General features: G+C 46.6%; 1 protein-coding gene and 1 non-coding gene across 17 annotated transcripts in view; both read left to right on the plus strand.

The window, feature by feature from the left end:
* The window catches only part of LOC134807896 (uncharacterized), a 57255-nt gene that overhangs the window by 21725 nt on the left and 15761 nt on the right, over positions 1 to 19769 (plus strand). The window contains exons 2-5 of one of the 16 annotated variants that reach the window (XR_010149426.1): positions 12820 to 12964; positions 13336 to 13863; positions 14280 to 14369; positions 16215 to 18273. Coding sequence is in view for 6 of the 16 variants with exons in the window: in XM_063789769.1 (XP_063645839.1) it covers positions 12820 to 12964; positions 13336 to 13809; positions 14280 to 14369 (709 nt within the window). In the remaining 10 variants the exon portion in view is untranslated. Of the gene's footprint in view, positions 1 to 12819; positions 12965 to 13335; positions 14030 to 14279; positions 14370 to 14830; positions 16131 to 16214; positions 18274 to 19769 lie in introns of those variants that run through there. The other 15 variants (XR_010149431.1, XM_063789770.1, XM_063789773.1 and 12 more) reach the window with 15 other exon arrangements.
* Positions 9268 to 9367, plus strand: LOC112208288 (small nucleolar RNA U13). Its single transcript, XR_002942701.1, has one exon. It is a non-coding gene; the product is annotated as a small nucleolar RNA U13 (small nucleolar RNA).

The following is a 19769-nucleotide window of genomic DNA, read 5'->3' on the forward strand; positions in this document are numbered from 1 at the left end:
TGGATCGGTGTCCAGGCTGCCCGGTCGTGCTTAGTAATCGGAAACAGAGACAGCGGAAATCTCAAATTCTGGTTTCCTGCCGGGGAGCCAGCTCCAAGTCGGCGGGAGAGGAAAGGACGTTGTGACACAGCGCCACCCTGTGGCAGAAAGGAGAAGAGCCGCTCTTGGCCTGTTGTCTGCATTGGATCTCAAGGCCTGGGGTTGTCAGAAACCTGAAACCTCGCAGAACCCCAAAATAACAAAACTGTCATTTAAAGAGCACTTACTGTGTGTTAGGGAGGCACTGTGATAATTGTTTTATATTGTTATGGCCTCAGAGTTTCCCATGAGATGGATACTATTTTCTGAATAAGGAAACTGGAGCCCAGAAGGGTTAAGAAATTTGCCTAAGGTCACACAGCCAAGAAATAGCCAGGCTACACATCCACTGAGTGTGGTCACAGAGGCCACAATTTTTTTTTTTTTTTTTTGAGACAAGGTCTCACTCTGTTGCCCAGGCTGGAGTGCAGTGGCACGATCTTGGCTCACTGCATCCTTGACCTTCCAGGCTCAAGTGATCCTCCTGCCTCAGCCTCCCAAGTAGCTGGGACCACAGGCATGCACTACCATGCCCGGCTAATTTTGTTTATGTTTTTGTAAAGACAAGGTCTCCCTATGTTGCCCAGGCTGGTCTCTAACTCCTGGGCTCGAGTGATCCTCCAGCCTCGGCCTCCCAAAGTGCTGGGATTGCAGGCATGAGCCACTGCATCTGGCCGAGGACACACATCTAACCACCACTCTGTCCTTCCAGTCACCTGCTCAGCAGAGAACATTCCCTATAGCGGGGCTTCTCAAACTCACACCTGCAGGAGGCACTGGGGAATCTTGTTAAAATCCAGATTCTGATTCAGCTGATCTGGGGTAGGGCCCAAGAGTCTACATTTCTTTTCTTTTCTTTCTTTCTTTCTTTTTTTTTTTTTTTTTTTTTTTGAGACGGAGTTTCACTCTTATTGCCCTGGCTGGAGTGCAATGGCACAGTCTCAGCTCACTGCAACCTCCGCCTCCTGAATTCAAGCGATTCTCTTGCCTCAGCCTTCCGAGTAGCTGAGACTACAGGCACCTGCCACCACGCCTGGCTAATTTTTGTATTTTTAGTAAAGACGGGGTTTCACCATGTTGACCAAGCTGGTCTTGAAGTCCTGACCTCAGGTGATCAGCCTGCCTTGGCCTCCCAAAGTGCTGGGATTACAGACGTGAGCCACTGTGCCCAGTCTGAGCCCAGTCTACATTTCTAAGGGCTCCTAGGTAATGTGGTGCTGCTGGTTTGTGGACCACACTTGGAGAGGTGAGGCCCTAGAGCAGCTGTCCAGTAGAACTTTCTGTGATGGTGGAAGTGCTCTAACTCTGCGCTGTATCATACATCGCCACTGGCTGCAGGTGCTATGGAGCACCTGAAACATGGCTACTGCAACAGAGAAATACATTTTAATTTTAGTTCATTTAAATTAATTTGAATTTAGCCACATGCACATAGTGGCCTCCATACTGGATAGTGCAACATCCATCATGAGTGGGGGCTCAGGCTTGTCATTCAAGAGCCAAAATACCATGGTAGGTTAAAGCAAGACTATAGGGTAACAAATTTTTGGAGTCATTAGAGATAGTATATTCAACACTGCTGTTTTACATATAAGGAAACTGGCCAGAGAGGCAAAGTGACTTGTTGCAGAGCCACAGAGCTGTTCCTGGCAGAGGGAATGCTTCAGGTTCAAGGACAGCATTCTCCCTACCATGCCACATTTTGAAGGCCCACTGACCTTCAAAAGAAAAATGTACATTTCCAATTTTGGGAAATCCAAGCTGGGTGTGGTGACATGTGCCTGTAGTTCCAGGTGCCCAAAAAGCTGAGCTGGGAGGATCATTTGAGCCTGGGAGGTTGAGGCTGCAATGAGCCGTGATTGCACCACTGCACTCCAGCTTGGGCGACAGAAGGAGACCTTGTCTCTAAAAAAAATAAAAATAAAAAATAAATAAAAGAAAGAAAATCCTCTATAAACAAAATGTAGCTGTTGGTAATAGTCAAATGCTATTTATTACTTTATACAACGTTTGAGGCAGTTAACCAAGTTTAAATGTTATCCAATTTCCTGAGGGAATTAATTGATTTTTGGCTACATTTGCAAGACCTGCATCACACGAAAAGAATCATCCCTTTTTATGGGATGTTTTGCAACACGAAGTTCTCTGGCAAAACCAAATTAAGACCAACCCCTGTTCAGGCCTCCCTGGTGTGTAGCTGGTGTCTTACCACATGGACTTCAGTGGGTACAGGTGTGCAAAGCAGTGATGGTAATCAGACAACTGAACAGGTTGTTCTGTATCACACTGGAATGAAGGATTTACTTGATCTTTTAAAACATTTTTTTTCTGGTTGTAAGGCAATATATGTACATTATATAGAACTTGAAAATTGCGGGGAAAATACTGTGTTAGTTATTTGTTGTTGTGTAACAGGTTATCTCCAAAACCCAGCAGCTTAAAATATCAAACATCTGTTATCTCACTATCACTGAGAGCAGCTCAGCCAGGTGGTTCTTTTCTTCCTCTTTTATGGTCTCGTCTGAAATATGCTGGGTAGTTCTGACTCAGGGAGTCTCAAGAGGTTGCAGTCCAGATGTTGTCAGGGCTATTCTCATGTGAAGCCTTGGCAGGTTGCAAGATCTGCTGCTTTTTCAGTGTTGTGATCATAGCTCACTGCTGCCTTGAACTCCTGGGCTCAAGTAATTCTCTAGCCTCAGCCTCCCAACTAGTTGGGACTACAGATGGATTGCATCAGTGGCCTGCTAGGGTCTGGTTCTAAGCTCACTCATGTGGCTGTTGGCAGGAGGCCATGGCTGGGCCCCTCTATAGTGCTTCTCAGGACAAAATTTCCCTTAAGAATAAATGATGTGAGAGAAAGAGCAAGAGAGACAGTGTCCAAGATGGAAACTACGGCCCTTTATAGCCTCAGTGGGGAGTGATGAACCTTCACTTCTGCTGTATTCTGTAGGTCACCCAAACTCGCCCTGTTACAGAGTGGGAGAGGGCCACACAAAGGTCATGAGTACCAGAGGTGGGGTCGAAAATAAAACTCACCTGCAACCTCACTCTCCATAAATAATCACCGTAACATTATGAGGTGATTCCATATACATCTATTTACATGTACAGGTTTTTTTCTGACTCTTACTTCATATGTTATTGTCCATATTTCCCCTCTATCTCCCTTTTCAGATGGAAATCCAGCTTTATTTAACCTCCTTTCCCTGAGGAAGAGGTACATTCAATGTTTTTTATTATTATTATTATTACTTTGAGACAAAGACTTGCTCTGTCGCCCAGGCTGGAGTGCAGTGGTGCGATCTCGGCGCACTGCAACCTCCGCCTCCCGGGTTTAAGCAATTTTCGTGCTTCAGCCTCCTGAGTAGCTGGGACTATGAGCACGCATCACCACACCCGGCTAATTTTTGAAATTTTTTTTTTTTTTAGTAGAGACGGGGTTTCACCAGGTTGTCCTGGCTGGTTTCTGGTTTCCATGTTGCTGGTATCCCCTTATTCAATTATTTCAGCAAGGCTGATGTACTTCTTCCTCTTGAAAAACTTAAACTCATTCAAGAGTATGTGTTCTGAGGGGCAGGTGGGAGAGAGGGAAGAAGGGAGAAAGGAAAGGGGAGAATGGGGGGTGGGTGGTGTGGCAAGACTTCAGGGGTGACGCTGCAGAGGGTGCCTCTGAGGAATCGAGTCTCCGGGCCCACCAAGATTAATTCGTGTACCCCAGCCAGATGGGGGGCTTCCACGGACTGTGTGGAGTGGAAGAAGGCTGTATCCATGGACTCAAAAATCACCGGAGAATGCCAGTGTTTTGCAGCTATGGACGAGAGACCCCAGCACAACCATGGCAGTGGGAAACCCTAAAAATAACTAGGGACAAATTTTTATCAGGATGAATGAGAGCTCAGAGGCAGGACTAAGTTGATTAAAAGGAAATAAAGGAATCAAATATGTCTTGCCCATATAGTTTGTGGACTTATTCATACCTGCTACACACACACACACACACACACACACACACACAACATTCTTTTCAAACTGTCATTTGTAGTCTAATTTCTGTATCTACCTTTTTTTCACTTCGTTTATGTAATGGACATGATGTAATGTCATTATCTGTACTTCCCAACCGTGTCCACAAAGTATTTTGTCATTTAGATTGCCACACATCACAATACGTCTGGCTTCACCTTCTGGGAGCAAGAAGCCAGGTTGCATTCCTTTTACTACCTAGAGATCCCATGCCCTGTGAACATCTCTGGAGAAACCTTCTCTTCCCTCCCAGGGAGCCCTTGGCCTTCATACTCCTAAGTCCTCATCCCCAGATACCTGCTCAGCCCAGCAGGCCAGCCAGTGCTGGGAACTCTCACCTGGGGGCCGGAGAATAGGGACACTGATCCTCCCTCAGGAGTCTGGGGCTTCCTGGCTGCCACCAGGTGTCACCAGCAGCTTGGCAGGTGGGTGCATTTCCTGTCCCCAGCCACAGCAGAGACTCAGGCTCTTTCCTTCACCCTAGAATGGAGCTATTGGTTACCATGTGCAAGTTTTGTAAGAATGAAAGGATAAAGGAAAAAAAAAGATGAAAATTATTGCAGCAATCATTGAGGCTGGCCACTGCATATTCTTATTCTGCCCCCCTGGAAGCATGGTGAAATCGTACTTCCCCGCCTTCTGAATCAGTGTTGGAGGCCAAAGAAAAGCGAGTGGAAGTGACACAGGTCACTTCCCAGTGGCAGGCTCACCAAGCAATTTGCAATTTGCCACATTTTCCTTCTTCCTGCCACTACTGCTGTCCCGGTTCTAGACGGCGCCACTCCATCCGCTAGGCTCCCTGAGTAAGGAGGACATGGAGGACAGTCCCTAGCCACCCCAAGAAGGACATGTAGGATGGGTACAAAATAAATCTTTGTGGTTTTAAGCACTGAGATTTTGGCGTCGTTTGTTACCACAGCATAACTTAACCTGCCAAGATTGGTTAAACTTCTTTTTTTCAAAGAGACAGGGTCTCACTTTGTTGCCCAGGGTGGTCTCAAACTCCTAGACTCAAAGGATCCACCTGCCTTCTCCTCCCAAAGTTCTGGGATTACAGGCGTGAGCTACCATGCCTGGCTTATTAAACTTTTTAATAAAAGGATGAACCTACTCATGATCATAGAAACTTAACAGATGGAAGGAAGGTGTGCAGGCCATTGGGATCATTTTAGGGTTCTTCCTCTTTCCTCGTTCACTAACAGGACGGCTTCAATGCCTGAACACTGCACAGAACACTTGCCTTTCCACTCTTTTAGGATCCAGCTACTTATTTTCAGGCCATCTCTGCAGGCCTCCATCCTGCTGTATCCTGAAGGAGATCTGGATTCCCATTCTGTCAGGTAACCATTACACAACTTGGGGTTTTCATAAGCAAGATGGCAGACAGAGCTCCAGGAAAGCTGCTCAGAAAATGCCATGGGCAACATAAAGAAGATGAAATTCTCGGCAAGGTGCACATTGAAACTTTTCTCCTGTGGTGCATTGCGAATAAAGGCAGGGTGGAGCCATCCATCAGGCACAGCTGGGGCAGAGCCCAGAGTTCATGATAATTTTAGTGGCTCATGAAAATGCTTCAATTTTTTTTTAACTAGAAGACAATGTTTTAATATATAATGTTAATACAGACATACCGTAGGGGAGAAAGATTTCTCACTCATCACAAGGTTCAAGGCTGAGGCACCTATAATAAAAGACAGATTAACAAGAGAAAAGCACACAAATTTATTTAATACAAATTTTATGTGGGCTGGGCAAGGTGGCTCACGCCTGCAATCCCAGCACTTTGGGAGGCCAAGGCGGGAGGATCACTTGAGCCCAGGAGTTCAAGGCCAGCCAGGTAACATAGCCAGACCTCGTCTCTACTAAAAATTTTAAAAATTGGCCAGGTGCAGTGGTGCACACCTGTAGTCCCAGCTACTTTGGAGGCTGAGGTTGGAGGATCACTTGAGCCAAGGAGGTTGAGGCTGCAGTGAGTTATGATTGTGTCACTGCACTCCAGCCTGGGTGACAGAGTGAGACTCTCTCTCTCTCAAAAAGAAAAAAAAAAGAAAAAAGAAAATAGAAAAAGAAAATTATATAACATGGGAACACTCAGAAATGAAGGCCCAAAGAAACAGGAAAAACTGTGTATTTTATAGACAGCCATGCAGAAGTATGATTGGAGGATAAAAAACTGTGATCTAATGATATTAAACTGGAAAGTACTTAGCAAGGCCTGTTTAGATTCTTTTTTGTGTTCCTGTGTCTTCAGAGAAAAGGACATTCCTTTCCTTGGGTGTAGGAAGGACATCTCTGGAATGAAGATTTTCTTCTGAGGAAGGTCAGATAATTCTCTTAAGGCCCTCTTCAGGGGAGCAGAGTGAGGAGAAGGTGAGAGTGGCCTTCCTGCTTCTGCTGTTTTCTCAAATGCCAACGTGCTATATTTGTGGATACTATGTCTTGAACTCTGTCAGTATCAACTTAGTAATATAGTTCTTAGTACTTTTTATAGAAGAAAGGGATGATGAAGGCAAAAATGGAGACCCACAAAAGTCATACTCTGGCCCTGGAGAAAGAGTTTAAGAGTTTCACAACCAATACACATGTGGGTTACAATGTGGTTCTTGGAAATGAGTATAGACATGGCATTGCTGTGACCTATCATGTCTTTTCCTTTATGAGTCTGTCAAAATTTCCCATGACAAACTAGCTCTATGTTGCTTCTTTAAGGTTAACTTAGGACACCAGAAGGCCATAACTGCTGGGGGAGGAGTCCTGGGTCAAAACAGTGTGCATGGATATAGCAGATTGTGAGACAGCACAGGGACAGGACTCAGCCCTCACTGGAATGAGGCCCCCACTCCCACACCTGTCAATTAGCAGACTTTGCACCACCATCACTCTAACGCATCCCCGCTGACCTTGTGATCTTGAAGAATCTAAGATAAGCAGCATCCACCCTAAATCTTACTCAAGGGAGTTAATCCTACAGCCTGCATGCACATAAGATCCGAAGAATGATATTTGCCCCTTGCCTCATTATAATACTAAAATCCCTGCCCAGAGGAGGGCTTATCTGCTATTTTCTGCTCACACAACAGTATGTGTTGGCATGATTCCTTACCATGCCTGCACACCCTGTATTCCACCCCACACATGTAGTGAGGCTCACCTACCTCATGAATTATGCATGTCACCCTCCTTAAGACACCGAAATGCACTCCCCTCAGTGGGGCCAGCCAAGAACTCTTGCTCGTGGGCTAGTTTCCTTGTGTTGGAGCACAAGCGCCCATAAAGTCTTGTCTGGGAAACTTGTTTGGCCTCCTGTCAATTGCTATTGCATGGGTGCCTAAGAACCTGTGGTCGGTAACAATTCCTCTAGCTTGCTTCCCATGCTTGTATTTTCCCTTCCTTCTTCCCAGCAGCCTCTGACTTCTGAGAGGAGTCCAGTAGGTTCCAGGGAAGCCAATTCCATACCTGGTTCCATGGGTGGGGTGTGGCCCTAGGCTCAGCCCATTAACCCTGCCCACAGTGAGGTTCTGTGGGTGGTCACCATTCCAGTCCAGCTAGAGTGAGTCTTAGAACCACGGACAGGAATTCTGGGTGTGAACATCCTTTCCTAGATGGCAGGCTGTGCAAAGGGGAATCTGCGTTCCTACCCAATTTGCTGCTATGATCAAAGTCAAAGGAAATCTCAGAGAAACTGAACCGGAGCCTTGATCAAACCACACTTGAATGCTACCATTAGATCTTTTGAATTACATAAGCCTGTAATTTCCCTTTTCCTGTTAAAGCCCATTTGGATTGGGTTTTATGTTAGTTTCAACAACCTTACTGGAACTAAATGTATTCTTATTATCTCCACTTTATAAATTAAGAACAGAGGGGTGAAGTCACTTGCCCAAAGCTGCAGAGCGAATTCATATATCGTATAGAAGCCAGGATTTGATCCCTCGCAGTGTGACTCAGAAATTATCCAGATTTATCTCTCTCTCTCTTTTTTTTTTTTTCTTTTTTTTTGAGATGGAGTTTTGCTCCTGTTGCCCAGGCTGGAGTGTAATGGTGCAACCTCGGCCCACTGCAACCTCCGCCTCCTGGATTCATGCGATTCTCCTGCCTCAGCCTCCTGAGTAGTTGGTATTACAGGCACTCGCCACCCCACCTAGCTAATTTTTTGTATTTTTAGTAGAAACGGGGTTTCACCATATTAGCCAGGCTGGTTTCGATCTCCTGACCTCAGGTGATCTGCCCGCCTCGGCCTCCCAAAGTGCTGGGATTATAGGCATGAGCTGCCACACCTGGACCCCAGATTTATCTTAACGTGTGCTTTGCATTGATATAAAAGGCTATGTTTTCAAAGATTTCATAAGTTTCATCCGCAATGCTCCAAGCATGGGTTACCTAATAAACACCATAAGTATGAACAGATCTAAGTAGAGAAAAATCAATGCACATAAGAATTTTGTTGGCCAGGTGCAGTGGCTCACACCTGTAATCCCAGCACTTTGGAAGGCCCAGGCGGGCAGATCACTTGAGGTCAGGAGTTCAAGACCAGCCTGGGCAACATGGTGAAACCCCATCTCTACTCCAAATACAAAAAAATTAGCTGGGTATAGTGGCGGGCACCTGTAATCCCAGTTACTTAGGAGGCTGAGACAGGAGAATTGCTTGAACCCGGGTGGCGGAGGTTGCAGTGAGCCGAGATCATGCCATTGCACTCCACCTGGGTGACAGAGCAAGACTCTGACTCAAAAAAAAAAAAAAAAAAAAAAAGAATTTCGTCCTTCTGTGTATATGTCTTCTTTAAGGAGCTACCCCATTCTGGGAAAGCACAGTTGGTACAATGTGAAAAGGTGCCCCCATCACCACATTTACAAAGCATGAGATCAGGAATTTAAAAGGCACCTTCACTGCCTCCCATCTGCCTCCCCCACCCTTGTCTGATCCCCTCTTCCTACCACGTGTGTCCTCTCCTTCCTTCAGTTTCACACAAGATCCAATTCTCTCAGCCCCCAGCATGGGTTGCCTCCTGGTTGTGTCTCCTTGACTCAGCCCATCCCTGGACAACAACAGCTCCTTCCATGGCTTTACTTAGCTCCCTGCACCTCGCCTTCCAGGTCTTCTTAAGCAGGTCAACCCACCCCTAGTCCCACCTTCAAGGAATGAACTTGTATAATATTCTCTCTGATCCTTTTGCAGTTATGCATAATGACTGGGTTTTCACGCTTATGAATGAGATGTGCCTCTCTCAAACATTGTTATATGTCAGCACATTATGCATCTGACATGAGAAAAAAAATTCTCCCTTGCTTCAAAACACTTTTGCAAATTCTCATCTATGTGGAAAACAAACAGAGAGGAAGTAGAGATGATGAGTGTGGACAACTCATTTGAAAACTTGGGGTGAGAAGGAGAAAATTGAGATTGGGCTGTTCTTAGGGGGGATAAGGTGTGCAGGAGTAGACTTGCTTGCTGTACTCTATACCCATTCTCCCTCCTGGTACATTAATAGAGTCTCTGTGTTTAACTGGTATATTAGGGCATTCTTGTATTGCTATAAAGAAATACTTGAGACTGGGTAATTTATAAAGAAAAGAGGTTTAATTGGTTCATTAATTTATAAAGAAAAGATCTCATGTGAACTAAAGTGTGAGCTCGCTTATTACCAAAGAGATGATCCAAGCCACTCACGAGGGATCCACCCCCATGTTCCAAACACCTCCCACCAGGCCCCACCTCCAGCATTGGGGATTACATTTCAACATGAGATTTGGGCAGGGACAAATATCCAAACGGTATCAACTGGGTACCAGAATAATGGCTGATCCCCAGCCTTCCTTGCAGCTAAGCATGGCCATGTTGCTAAATTCTGGCCTGTTGGGAGGTGAGTGGAAGTCATACCCTCATGTGGAAGGGCTCTCTATCTCCCCATCCCTCTTTCCCGATGCTGCTTACAGCAGTGAGAGTTATCATGAACTGTGGAGACAAGGCCACCCCTAGGAATGGTGGAGTGAGGACCCTTAAGAAGCTGAGCTCCCTGCCACTAAGGTACTGCCCTGCCAGCTTATGTGAGAAATAAGTAAACTTTCATCTTGTTTAAGCTTTTTAAGTGGATTTGATTATTTGGGGACTTTATAGCAGTCAAACCTGCTTCCTAATTAATAGTGGTGGATAAAAGGATCTTCACTTTCTTATCTTTAATGAATTTTGAACGTAGTCTGATGCCAATTGGAAGAATCTGGGAAAAAGTGAGGTTGAAAATACAGAGTGATCTGGAGTGATGGTTAATGCAAGTGTCCTGAGAAGGCAGGAGGAAAGAGGTGAAAGGCTGTGGGGGCGCTGGCCTTGAGGGACTGCTCCACCTGGACAAGGGGAGGGCAAAATGGGAAGCTGGATTCAGGAGACTTGAGATTTGGCAGCAGGAAGTTGAGGCAGTTCCTGCCTCATGCTTCTGATTTTTCAGCAAAGCAGGAGGCAAGGTCCTCTATGGAGAAATCAATCCAGAGCAGGAAGGTAAACCTGGCAGAGCTTATGTAAGGGCTCAGAGGTGGTAGCGTGGGCTGGGCAGCCCTTCCATGACTGTCTGCGTTTATGTCGTCTAAGAGCACAAGAGCTAAAAACCAGACACTGTGACAACTTAACTCTATGTCAAGTACTACACAAGGTCATCACTGAATAGGACTTGAGAGTAAACATTTGTTCTATGATTTTGATCTTTAAAAATAAGAATATAGGTGGGTGTGGTGAGCACACACCTGCAGTCATAGCTACTGGAGAGGCTGAGGCGGGAACGGTGCTGGAGCCCAGAAGCCTTGGGCTGTAGTGCACTGTGACCATTAGGTGTCTGCACTAAGTGGAGCGGGGGTGCCACCAGGTTGCCTAAGGAGGAGTGAACCAGCCCAGGTCCGAAACTGAGCAGGTCAAAACTCCTGTGTTGATCAGTAATGGGATTGCACCTGTGAATAGCTACTGTACTACAGCCTGGGCAACATTGCAAGACCCTGTCTCTAAAAAAAATAATAAGAAGAAATAAATAAAAATTAAAAAAATATATAAAACAGGTTGAAAGCCTTATTCAATATATCCAATTTATCAAAATTTCTAGCTAAAATGTATTCATTGTCTGCAGTTTTCAAATTATAACAGGTCCTTTTGTTTTTTTAAAAAAAACTGGCACAATTAATGCCTAAATAAAACACCTATGAGTGGTATCGGGGCTCAAAAACCAATACCCCAAAATATGGCCATTTGTACATGTTGAACTGAAAAAGGAGCCTCAAGGTCTCTCTGACCTCCCCTTCCCCACCCATCTCTCCCAAAGCATAGGAGGACGCTGTTCTCTGAAGCTCCCTTTTCTGCCTAAAGTCTGCACCTACCAAAGATGAAAAGAATTGCCTTTAGCCCCTTCTCTGAGTTTTCATTAACTGAATCCATATTATAGGAAAAAAGACTAGTGTCTGCCCACACACCTGATGGACTTTTGTCACAAACCATTGTCCATTCTCTGGGCCCAACAAGCTTTGCCCCAGGCCATTGTATGTTCTTCAAGCCCATTGAATTCCCCTAAACATCATTTACTACTCCTCTAAAATCATCCACACTTCCCCATCTCCCTTTCCCCTGAGAAGAAGGGTATCTTCCTCTGAAGCAAGTTAGAGAAAAAAAAAGAATTAGAACATAGAAGCCTCTACACCCCACTGGGGGGTTGGGTCTTCACCCTAAAGCCTCCCTTATCACGTTAACTCTAATAAAATAAATGTGTATGTTCTTCCTCCACTGAATCTGTCTTTTGTGAGTCGAATTTTCAGCAAATCTTCAGAGGGCAACAGTGGAGTTTTTTCCTTCACCCGAACAGTGGCCATTTTCATTGTGAATCTGGCATGGTTAGACGCGTTGCTGAGCTTTTTACATGGCTTAGCTCTCCAAACTATAAAATAGGTGTTTTTATCCTTATTTTATAGACAAGGAAGCTGATGCCCAGAAACATTAAACAACTTGCCCCAAATCACACAGCTATTAAAGGGTCAAAATTTGAGCCAAAGTAGATCTGATTTCAAAATCTGTGCTCTTAACCACGCCCACTGCCTTCTCTTAGTGCAGGCCAGTCTCAAAGTTTTGCTGCCCTTCTAGAAAGTTATGGGATCTTTATGGAAACAGAATTTCTGGTGGCCTGCCTGATATCTCAGGGTGGCCAGCTGAGAAATCAGGTTAGACACACCCTCGGCCCCTCCCCATTCCAATTTGTGCTGCAACAAGCGCTGGCCTACAGCTCTGCACTTTCTTCACACTGCCAGGCATGTGGCACTACTGTGGGCTGGCAAAGACCTGCCTGCACCAGCAAGGGCCTCCGCCCAAAGTGTAGGGCAGCTGTGTGCAGGTCTGCACAAAAACAGTCTCCAACAACAGCACCTTGTGGCAGCCACTGAAACAATCGTCAGGGGAGCTTCCCCATTCTCTCCATCAGACCTGCAGACACAGTACTGACTTCCTGGAACCAAGTGCTTAGGATTCTTAGGAGGTTTAAAGGGATGTTTAGATGATCAGATTTCCTGCTTATAAAGGTAGATGGGAGTTAATGATAAAAATGAGAAACATGGCCTTATTTGCACCTCAAGGCAGTCATACATTATATTTGTATAGATTGCTACCTCTGGGACTGTCCCCAGAACAGGACCCAGAACATGGAGACATGTGTCAGGTAGCCAACTGTCCTGGGCTGCCTGCTGTGTTGTCTCCTAGGACTTCTCCAGCTCCATTTACAGTCTGGCTCCTGGGCCTTTGGATCCCAGCAGTGTCTGAGCAGGAGCTCAAAGGACAGCCCCACCATGGGGGATCAGCCCTAGAAGCTGTCACTACATCTCCAATGGACGCAACTATTTTCCAGGTAATAAAGCTGCAGTGAATGCCACTTGTCAACTAGTTCCTTTCAAATTCTGACTTGGTTTGGTAAGTCTGTGGCTTGTTGTCATACCACTGGCAGAAAAGGCCCCTTCCCTGTAGTCAGACTGTAGAGGCCACAGGGGTTCTTCTGAAAGAGGAAGCAAGCTCTTTTCCAAGCGTTATTTTTATTTGTTGTACATTTTAGCAGATTAAGCACTTAGGGTTGGGATTTTAAAAATATTTCTTCTTTGGGCCAAGGAGTGTTTTCACACAGCTAAGTTCTTTGTATAAAGCTGCTCCAAATCCCTGACTAATTAATTCCTAAAGAAGCAGCACGTGGCTCACAATGACTGGCACCCCCCTCTTTATAAACAGGAACACCAGGGGAGAGAGCCAACAACAGCACAGTGGCCCCGGACCGTGACCCTTGGACTGAAGGAACCTACAGATGTGGTTTTTTTGGTGACATTTTACATGCAACTCCAGATTTCAAACTCTTTTGGAGAAGCAGGCAATCTGGCAACAGTCGTTTTGGATTCTCAGAAGGCAATAAAGAACAGCTGCCACCTTCCGAGGGGCATGGTGGGTGCCCTGTTCTGCCAGAATTGCCAACACGCCTATCGTCTTGGACTTGCCCAAGGTGTCGCAGTTAGAGACTGCCTCCCTTATTCACGCTCCTGCCTGGTGCCCGTGGGCTTGAATTTGCTCCCCTTGGAGTGGGGTGAGGCTCTGCAGACACTTCTCATACATGTCCCCTGCAGACAGCAAGCTCCTGGAACACAAGTCACATGCATTTCATTTCCTGCTGTCTTGCTACCACCCAACATGGGCTCTCAATACATGTTGAAGGCAAGGATCAATGAATAAATGGGCAACTATCAGCTGTAGACTTGAATGTGCCAGGTATGGTGCTAGGCATGCTAGGCACCAAAAGGGCCACAGAGGTGTTACACACCAGGATATCAGGGAGTTCATGACATAGTGAGGGAAAGAAAAAGCTTGTGCAGTGTGTGTGTGAAACTTTAAGCAAACATGGTGCATAACAATAAAAGGAATGACTTTGCCTGCCCCTGATGAAACTTCAGCAGGGCTATGCCCTGTCTTGCTACCTTTAGGAAACAGCAGTCTTATAGTCCTTTGCCCCTCTGAGTTACAACCACTGTCTCCTTTCAGGAGAATGTCCAGTGTTGTATCATAATCAAGACTTTGAACTTGATGTGGCATTACATGTTCTTCCATCTCCCCAGCCACCTGAGAAGGGAGATGGGGTAGCTTTTCTCTCTCACTCTCTCTCCCCCAACCCCTCCTTTTCCCACCAGCAGGTGAATGAGCTTCCTGCCCGTAGGAGAAAGGGTCAAATCACAAGGTGGTGCCCTTGTCTCCAAATCTCAAGGTCCTCTGGATGGCAGGTGAGTAAAGGTGACTCTTGTGATTATGGGTGTTTTGGGTGTTCCTCAGAGATCCCCCAAACTGGGGGCTTGTCCACTGTTCCCAGGACTCTGCCATGTGGAGCTATGGGAATGTGAAGTTCACCTCACACTTCCTTTCAGCTGAGGTCACCACACAGCCCCTACCAGCCCGGCTATATTGGGTGGGATTTCAGATGCCCCCACAGTGGCTGCCTTGGAGACTTTCCACTGGTCCTCAAGAAGCAACAACGTTCCCCTTGCTCTGCCTTTGGTGGAGGGCAATTCCTCCTCTCTCTCTGCCTGGCCCCAGGCTGCTTCGGCTGTCTCAGGCACTGGTCCCCGGATTCCTCCAGCTACAGAGAACCCTCATCAAGCTCTCAAGTGGCCACTGAAACCCAGGCTCTCTAGGCTCCAGAGTACGGAAGCGACAGCTCCATTTAATTTCTCCTTTCCTCTTGTAGGCTTACAGCATAGCCCTCTCCCAAGAAATCATCCAAAAATTACCTCAACCATTCTATAGTCCCCAAGCTGACCAGGGGAGGGAGGACCAAGAATCTTGAAACCTAAATACTACATTTGATGTTCTCCTTCAGACTTATTTTAGGATCTGATATCTCTTTAACAAAAATTATAAAAATTGAGGCAAAGAGAGCCCCATTTTTTATATATTGTTCTAATAAATAACAGGTACCCTTAGAAGATTGCAGACAAACACTCCTATGGAAATTTAAAGGAGCATAAGACTTCTTCCAGTATAGGGAGAGAACCAAGGAAGACTTCCTGGAGGAAATGGCCATTGAACTGGGCCTTGGACATGTGGAGGTCAGGGAGGAGAGTATTCCAGATGAAGAGTCCAGCATAGGGAAGGCCCACAGGAAGGAATTGCGCTGTATTAATGCTGTCTTAGAGGCATTTCCATTGCCAGAAACAGATACTCAAATTACTTCAAAGAGAGAGAGAGAGAGTATTGAAAGGGTTTCTGTGAATACCTCCACAACTGTGGTTCTCAAAGTGTAATCCCTGGGCCAGCAGCATTGGCATCACCTGGGAACTTGTTAGAAATGCAGATTCCCAGGCTGGGTGCAGTGGCTCACGCCTGTAACCCTAGCACTTTGGGAGTCCGAGGTGGGTGGATCACCTGAGGTTGGGAGTTCGAGACCAGCCTGACCAACGTGGAGAAACCCTGTCTCTACTAAAAATACAAAAAGCCAGGTGTGGTGGTGCATGCCTGTAATCCCAGCTGCTTGGGAGGCTGAGGCAGGAGAATCGCTTGAACCCGGGAGGCAGAGGTTGCGGTGAGCCGAGATTGCGCCATTGCACTCCAGCCTGGGTAACAAGAGCGAAACTCCACCAAAGAAAGAAGAAAGAAAGAGAGAGAGGGAGAAAGAAAGAAAGAAGAAAGAGAGAAAGAAAGAAAAAGAAAGAAAGAAAGAAAAGAAAAGAAAAACGAAAGGAAAAGAAAAGAAAAGGCAAATTCACCAGAGCCTTTGAATCAGAAAAGAACCCCCAGGGGCTGGTGGTAGCAGTCCTTGCACAGGCCCTCCAGGTGATTCTCATCCAGGGAAGCCTGCGAGCCCTTGAGGTGGAATATTCTCAGGAATCCCTGAGATATGTGAAGAACTGATGGCATAGGCTATTTCTAGGGAGGAAATGGGGCTGCTGGGTGCACAGATGAGGGGAGGTGGGAGACCTCTGTAATTGTGTACCATGTGCATATATTACCTATTCAGAGAATAATAAAATAATGCGTTTAATCCCCCATCTTCCTCCATCTACTTCTCTCCTACCCCATAGCTGCTCTAGCACCTCCACCTCCCTCCTCAAATGGTGTTCTTTGCTTCCTAGGCAAGCTGGTTTTCTGTTCTCCCTTCCCCGGTCTTCTCTTGCCTGGTCTTATTACAAGGTGTGCTAAGCCTCATAAGGACAGTTGAAGAGAAAAGAAGTGAGACTGTGCTAGTGGCTATAGAATTCTGCCAGGAGAGCTGGAGGTGGGGAGGAAGTCTATGAATTCAACCATGCCAATAATTTCAGTCGAAAATTAAGAAAAAGCCCATCTCCGCCCCCTTTTCGGTTATCAAATATGCATTGTTTTCCTCTTTTGTTGGGCTTTTGTGTCTGTTTCATTCTCACCTTGACTCAGCCCCTGTGAGCTTCAACTCTAAGCCTAACTCCAGCCACGGAGAAACCATGGAGAGGTTTGTCCAGTGTCTAGAAGATGGACTGACTGCTGAAACAGGAGCAAGAAGAACCTCCTAGCAGGTCAGACATACCCAAAGACAGCCACATGGAAATGGACACTGTTGCAAGGACGTGTGTCCAGCAGAGCAGGGGCAAATGCCCCTGGTGCTATAACTCCTTAAAGGCTCAAATATCTCTGCTGACCCAGTGAGTGCCCCTCAGCTTGTGGTGTGAGACTGAACTTATAGACACCACCTCAACTCGAGGAATTCAATGCAGTGATGAGCTGATTTATGGTGTTTGCCAATTCCTGTGGTGTAAATAACTCATCTCATGGCCAGTTTCAGGCTACCAATGTGAAGTCACTGAACCCAAAGTTTGGAAGAGATTTACATAACAGTGGACATAGTTACTGGGCTTCATAGAGAAAGCTACTAAACACAAGTGCCCCTGGGGTCCAGAAATCAACTTCTGGTTGGAACTGACCTATATGGTGCCAAGTGTGCATCTTCTAGGAGGACACTAGCATTAGCATGTCATCCTCCAGTCTTGCAACAAGCCTTTTCTGTAAGAGCCTTTGACTAACATTTGTTGAATTTTGTATTCACTGGGGGCTGGACGTGGTGACTTATGCCTGTAATCCCAGCACTTTGGGAGGCCGAGGTGGGCAGATCACTTGAGGTCAGGGGTTCAAGACTAGCCTGGCAAACATGGCTAAACCTTGTCTCCACTAAAAATACAAAAATTAGCCAGGCGTGGTGGCACACGCCCATAGTCCCAGCTACTTGGGAGGCTGAGGCAGGAGAATCACTTGAACCCAGGAGGCAGAGGTTGCAATGAGCCGAGATTGTGCCACTGCACTCCAGCCTGGGTGACAGAGTGAGACTCCATCTGAAAAAAACAAAACAAAACAAAACAAAACAAATTTTGTATTCATTGAGCCAACTAATTTATTGATTTTTCATTAAATTTTTTTTTTCTTGAGATAGAGTCTCACTCTGTCACCTAGGCTGGAGTACAGTGGTATGAGCTTGGCTCACTGCAATCCCCGCCGCCTGGGCTCCAGCGATCCTCCCACCTCACCATCCTTAGTAGCTGGGAACACAGGCACGCACCATCACACCCAGCTAATTTTTGTATTTTTTGTAAAGACAGGGTCTCACTGTGTTGCCCAGGATGGTCTTGAACTCTTGGGCTCAAGCGATCTACCTGCCTTGGCCTCCCAAAGTGCTGAGATTACAGGCACGAGCCTCTGCGCCTGGCCTTGATTTTTCTGAGTGCTATGAAAGAAATAAGCAATTATTATGGGTTTTCCTCCTTTAGGATTAATGAGTCAGTGAAGGGCCAGAAGAAGGGTCCCTTGTAGAAAGTTGGGCAATATTTACACGTCATAATGAGGAGAGAGGCCATTTCTCTTACTGTGTCTTGTCTCTGAAGAGAAGGAGGAAGTAAAACTTGAAAAACAACAGGAATGAAGTCAGTGGCAAGACCAGCCAGTGCCACTGATGACCAGGCCTGAGGTTAAAAGATTAACCCCCGACTCTAACCGCATGTGCTCTCAATCTATCACGACCCTTTCACATGGAACCCCTTAGAGTTGTAAGGCCTTAAAAGGGCAGGGAACTCTGGCTTCCTGGAGCTCGGTTCTTGAGTCTGCCAAAACTCCCCGCCGTTGAGACGCGAGTCTGCCGAGGCTCACAGCCCAATAAAGCCAAATCCTTCGTAACCGGGTGTCTGAGGGGTTTTGTCCGCGGCTGTCCTGCTACATTTCTTGGTTCCCTGACCAGGAAGAGAGGTGGTTGATGGACGGTCGAGGCAGCCCCTTAGGCTGCTTAGGCTTGCCCTGGGAAGTATTCCTACGGGGGACTCCGGCCAGCTTGAGCGATGCGGATCCTGAGAGCGCTCCAGGGTAGGCATTTGCCTCGGTGGAACGCCTCGTCAGAGCAGTGCACGGCAGGCCCCCGCGGAGAATCAATGCAGCAGCCGAACACCAGGAAGGAACTGGCGCTTGGAGTCTGGACATCTGGAATACGGTAGGCCCGGTCCTGGGAACTTGCCCACTCCATTTGAGTGGAAGCGTGGCCTGATCACCCACAGCGCGCCTTTGTCGGCACTTTGGTTTTGGTTTTGATTCTTGACTTGGTTTGAATTGCTTAACAGGCTGGTCCTGGGAATTTGCCCACTCCATTTGAATGGAAGCGCGGCCTGATCAACCACGGTGTGCCCTTATCAGCACTTTGGTCTTAGTATTGGTTTTTATTTGGCTTGACTCGTTTGCAAAAAGGAAAGTGAAAGTGAGTGCTTGAGTTTAAGATGGGCGAGACAAGTGAGTGACCCCTTTACCCTTTCCTTGTGTTGTGAGTGTTGTTTTGTCTCGGGAGGAAGATGGGTGGAACGCAAAGTAAGCCCACTCCACTAGGAACTATGTTGAAAAATTTCAAGGAAGGATTTAGTGGAGACTGTGGAGTTACTATGACACCAGGAAAACTTTGTGTGAGATAAGAGTGGCCGGCATTAGAAGTGGGTTGGCCATCAGAAGGAAGTCTAGACAGCTCCCTTGTTTCAAAGGTGTGGCACAAGGTAACTGGTAAAGGATACCTAGACCAGTTTCTGTACATAGACACTTGGTTACAGCTGGTTTTAGACCCCTGCACCGTGGTTAAGAGGACAGACGTAGAAGTACTAGTGGCAAAGGGACAGACAGCCAAGGAAGAATTCCGCTCCACCCACTGAAGGGAGTAGGCTCCTAAAGTTCTGTCCGACCCAACATCAGAGAAACAGTGCCAGTGCCCCCCCACCCTTTCATCAAGAAGGAAGGCCTCCCACTCCTGAGCCCACTGCGCTCGAGCTTCCACAAGGCCTATATACCCCTAGGCCACCCAGAGTAGAAAAGAAAGGATGCGAGACCTCGGGAGAAACCCCTCTCTTGGCAGCCCCTTTGAGGCCTAGAACTGGGATACAAATGCCTCTGAGAGAGCAACGGTATATACTAGGGTAGATGAGGACGGGCATATGGTGGAAAGGCATGCCTTTGTGTACCAGCCCTTCACCTCTACCAATCTCCTCAATTGGAAAAACAATACCCCATCCTATACCGAAAAGCCTCAAGCTATAATTGATTTGCTCCAAACTATTATCCAGACCCACAACCCCACCTGGGCTGATTGCCACCGGTTGCTTATGTACCTCTTTAACACAGATGAAAGGAGGAGAGTGCTCCAA

The sequence above is a fragment of the Pan troglodytes genome, chromosome 12, assembly GCF_028858775.2.
Source record: "Pan troglodytes isolate AG18354 chromosome 12, NHGRI_mPanTro3-v2.0_pri, whole genome shotgun sequence".
Taxonomy (NCBI): Eukaryota; Metazoa; Chordata; class Mammalia; order Primates; family Hominidae; genus Pan; species Pan troglodytes.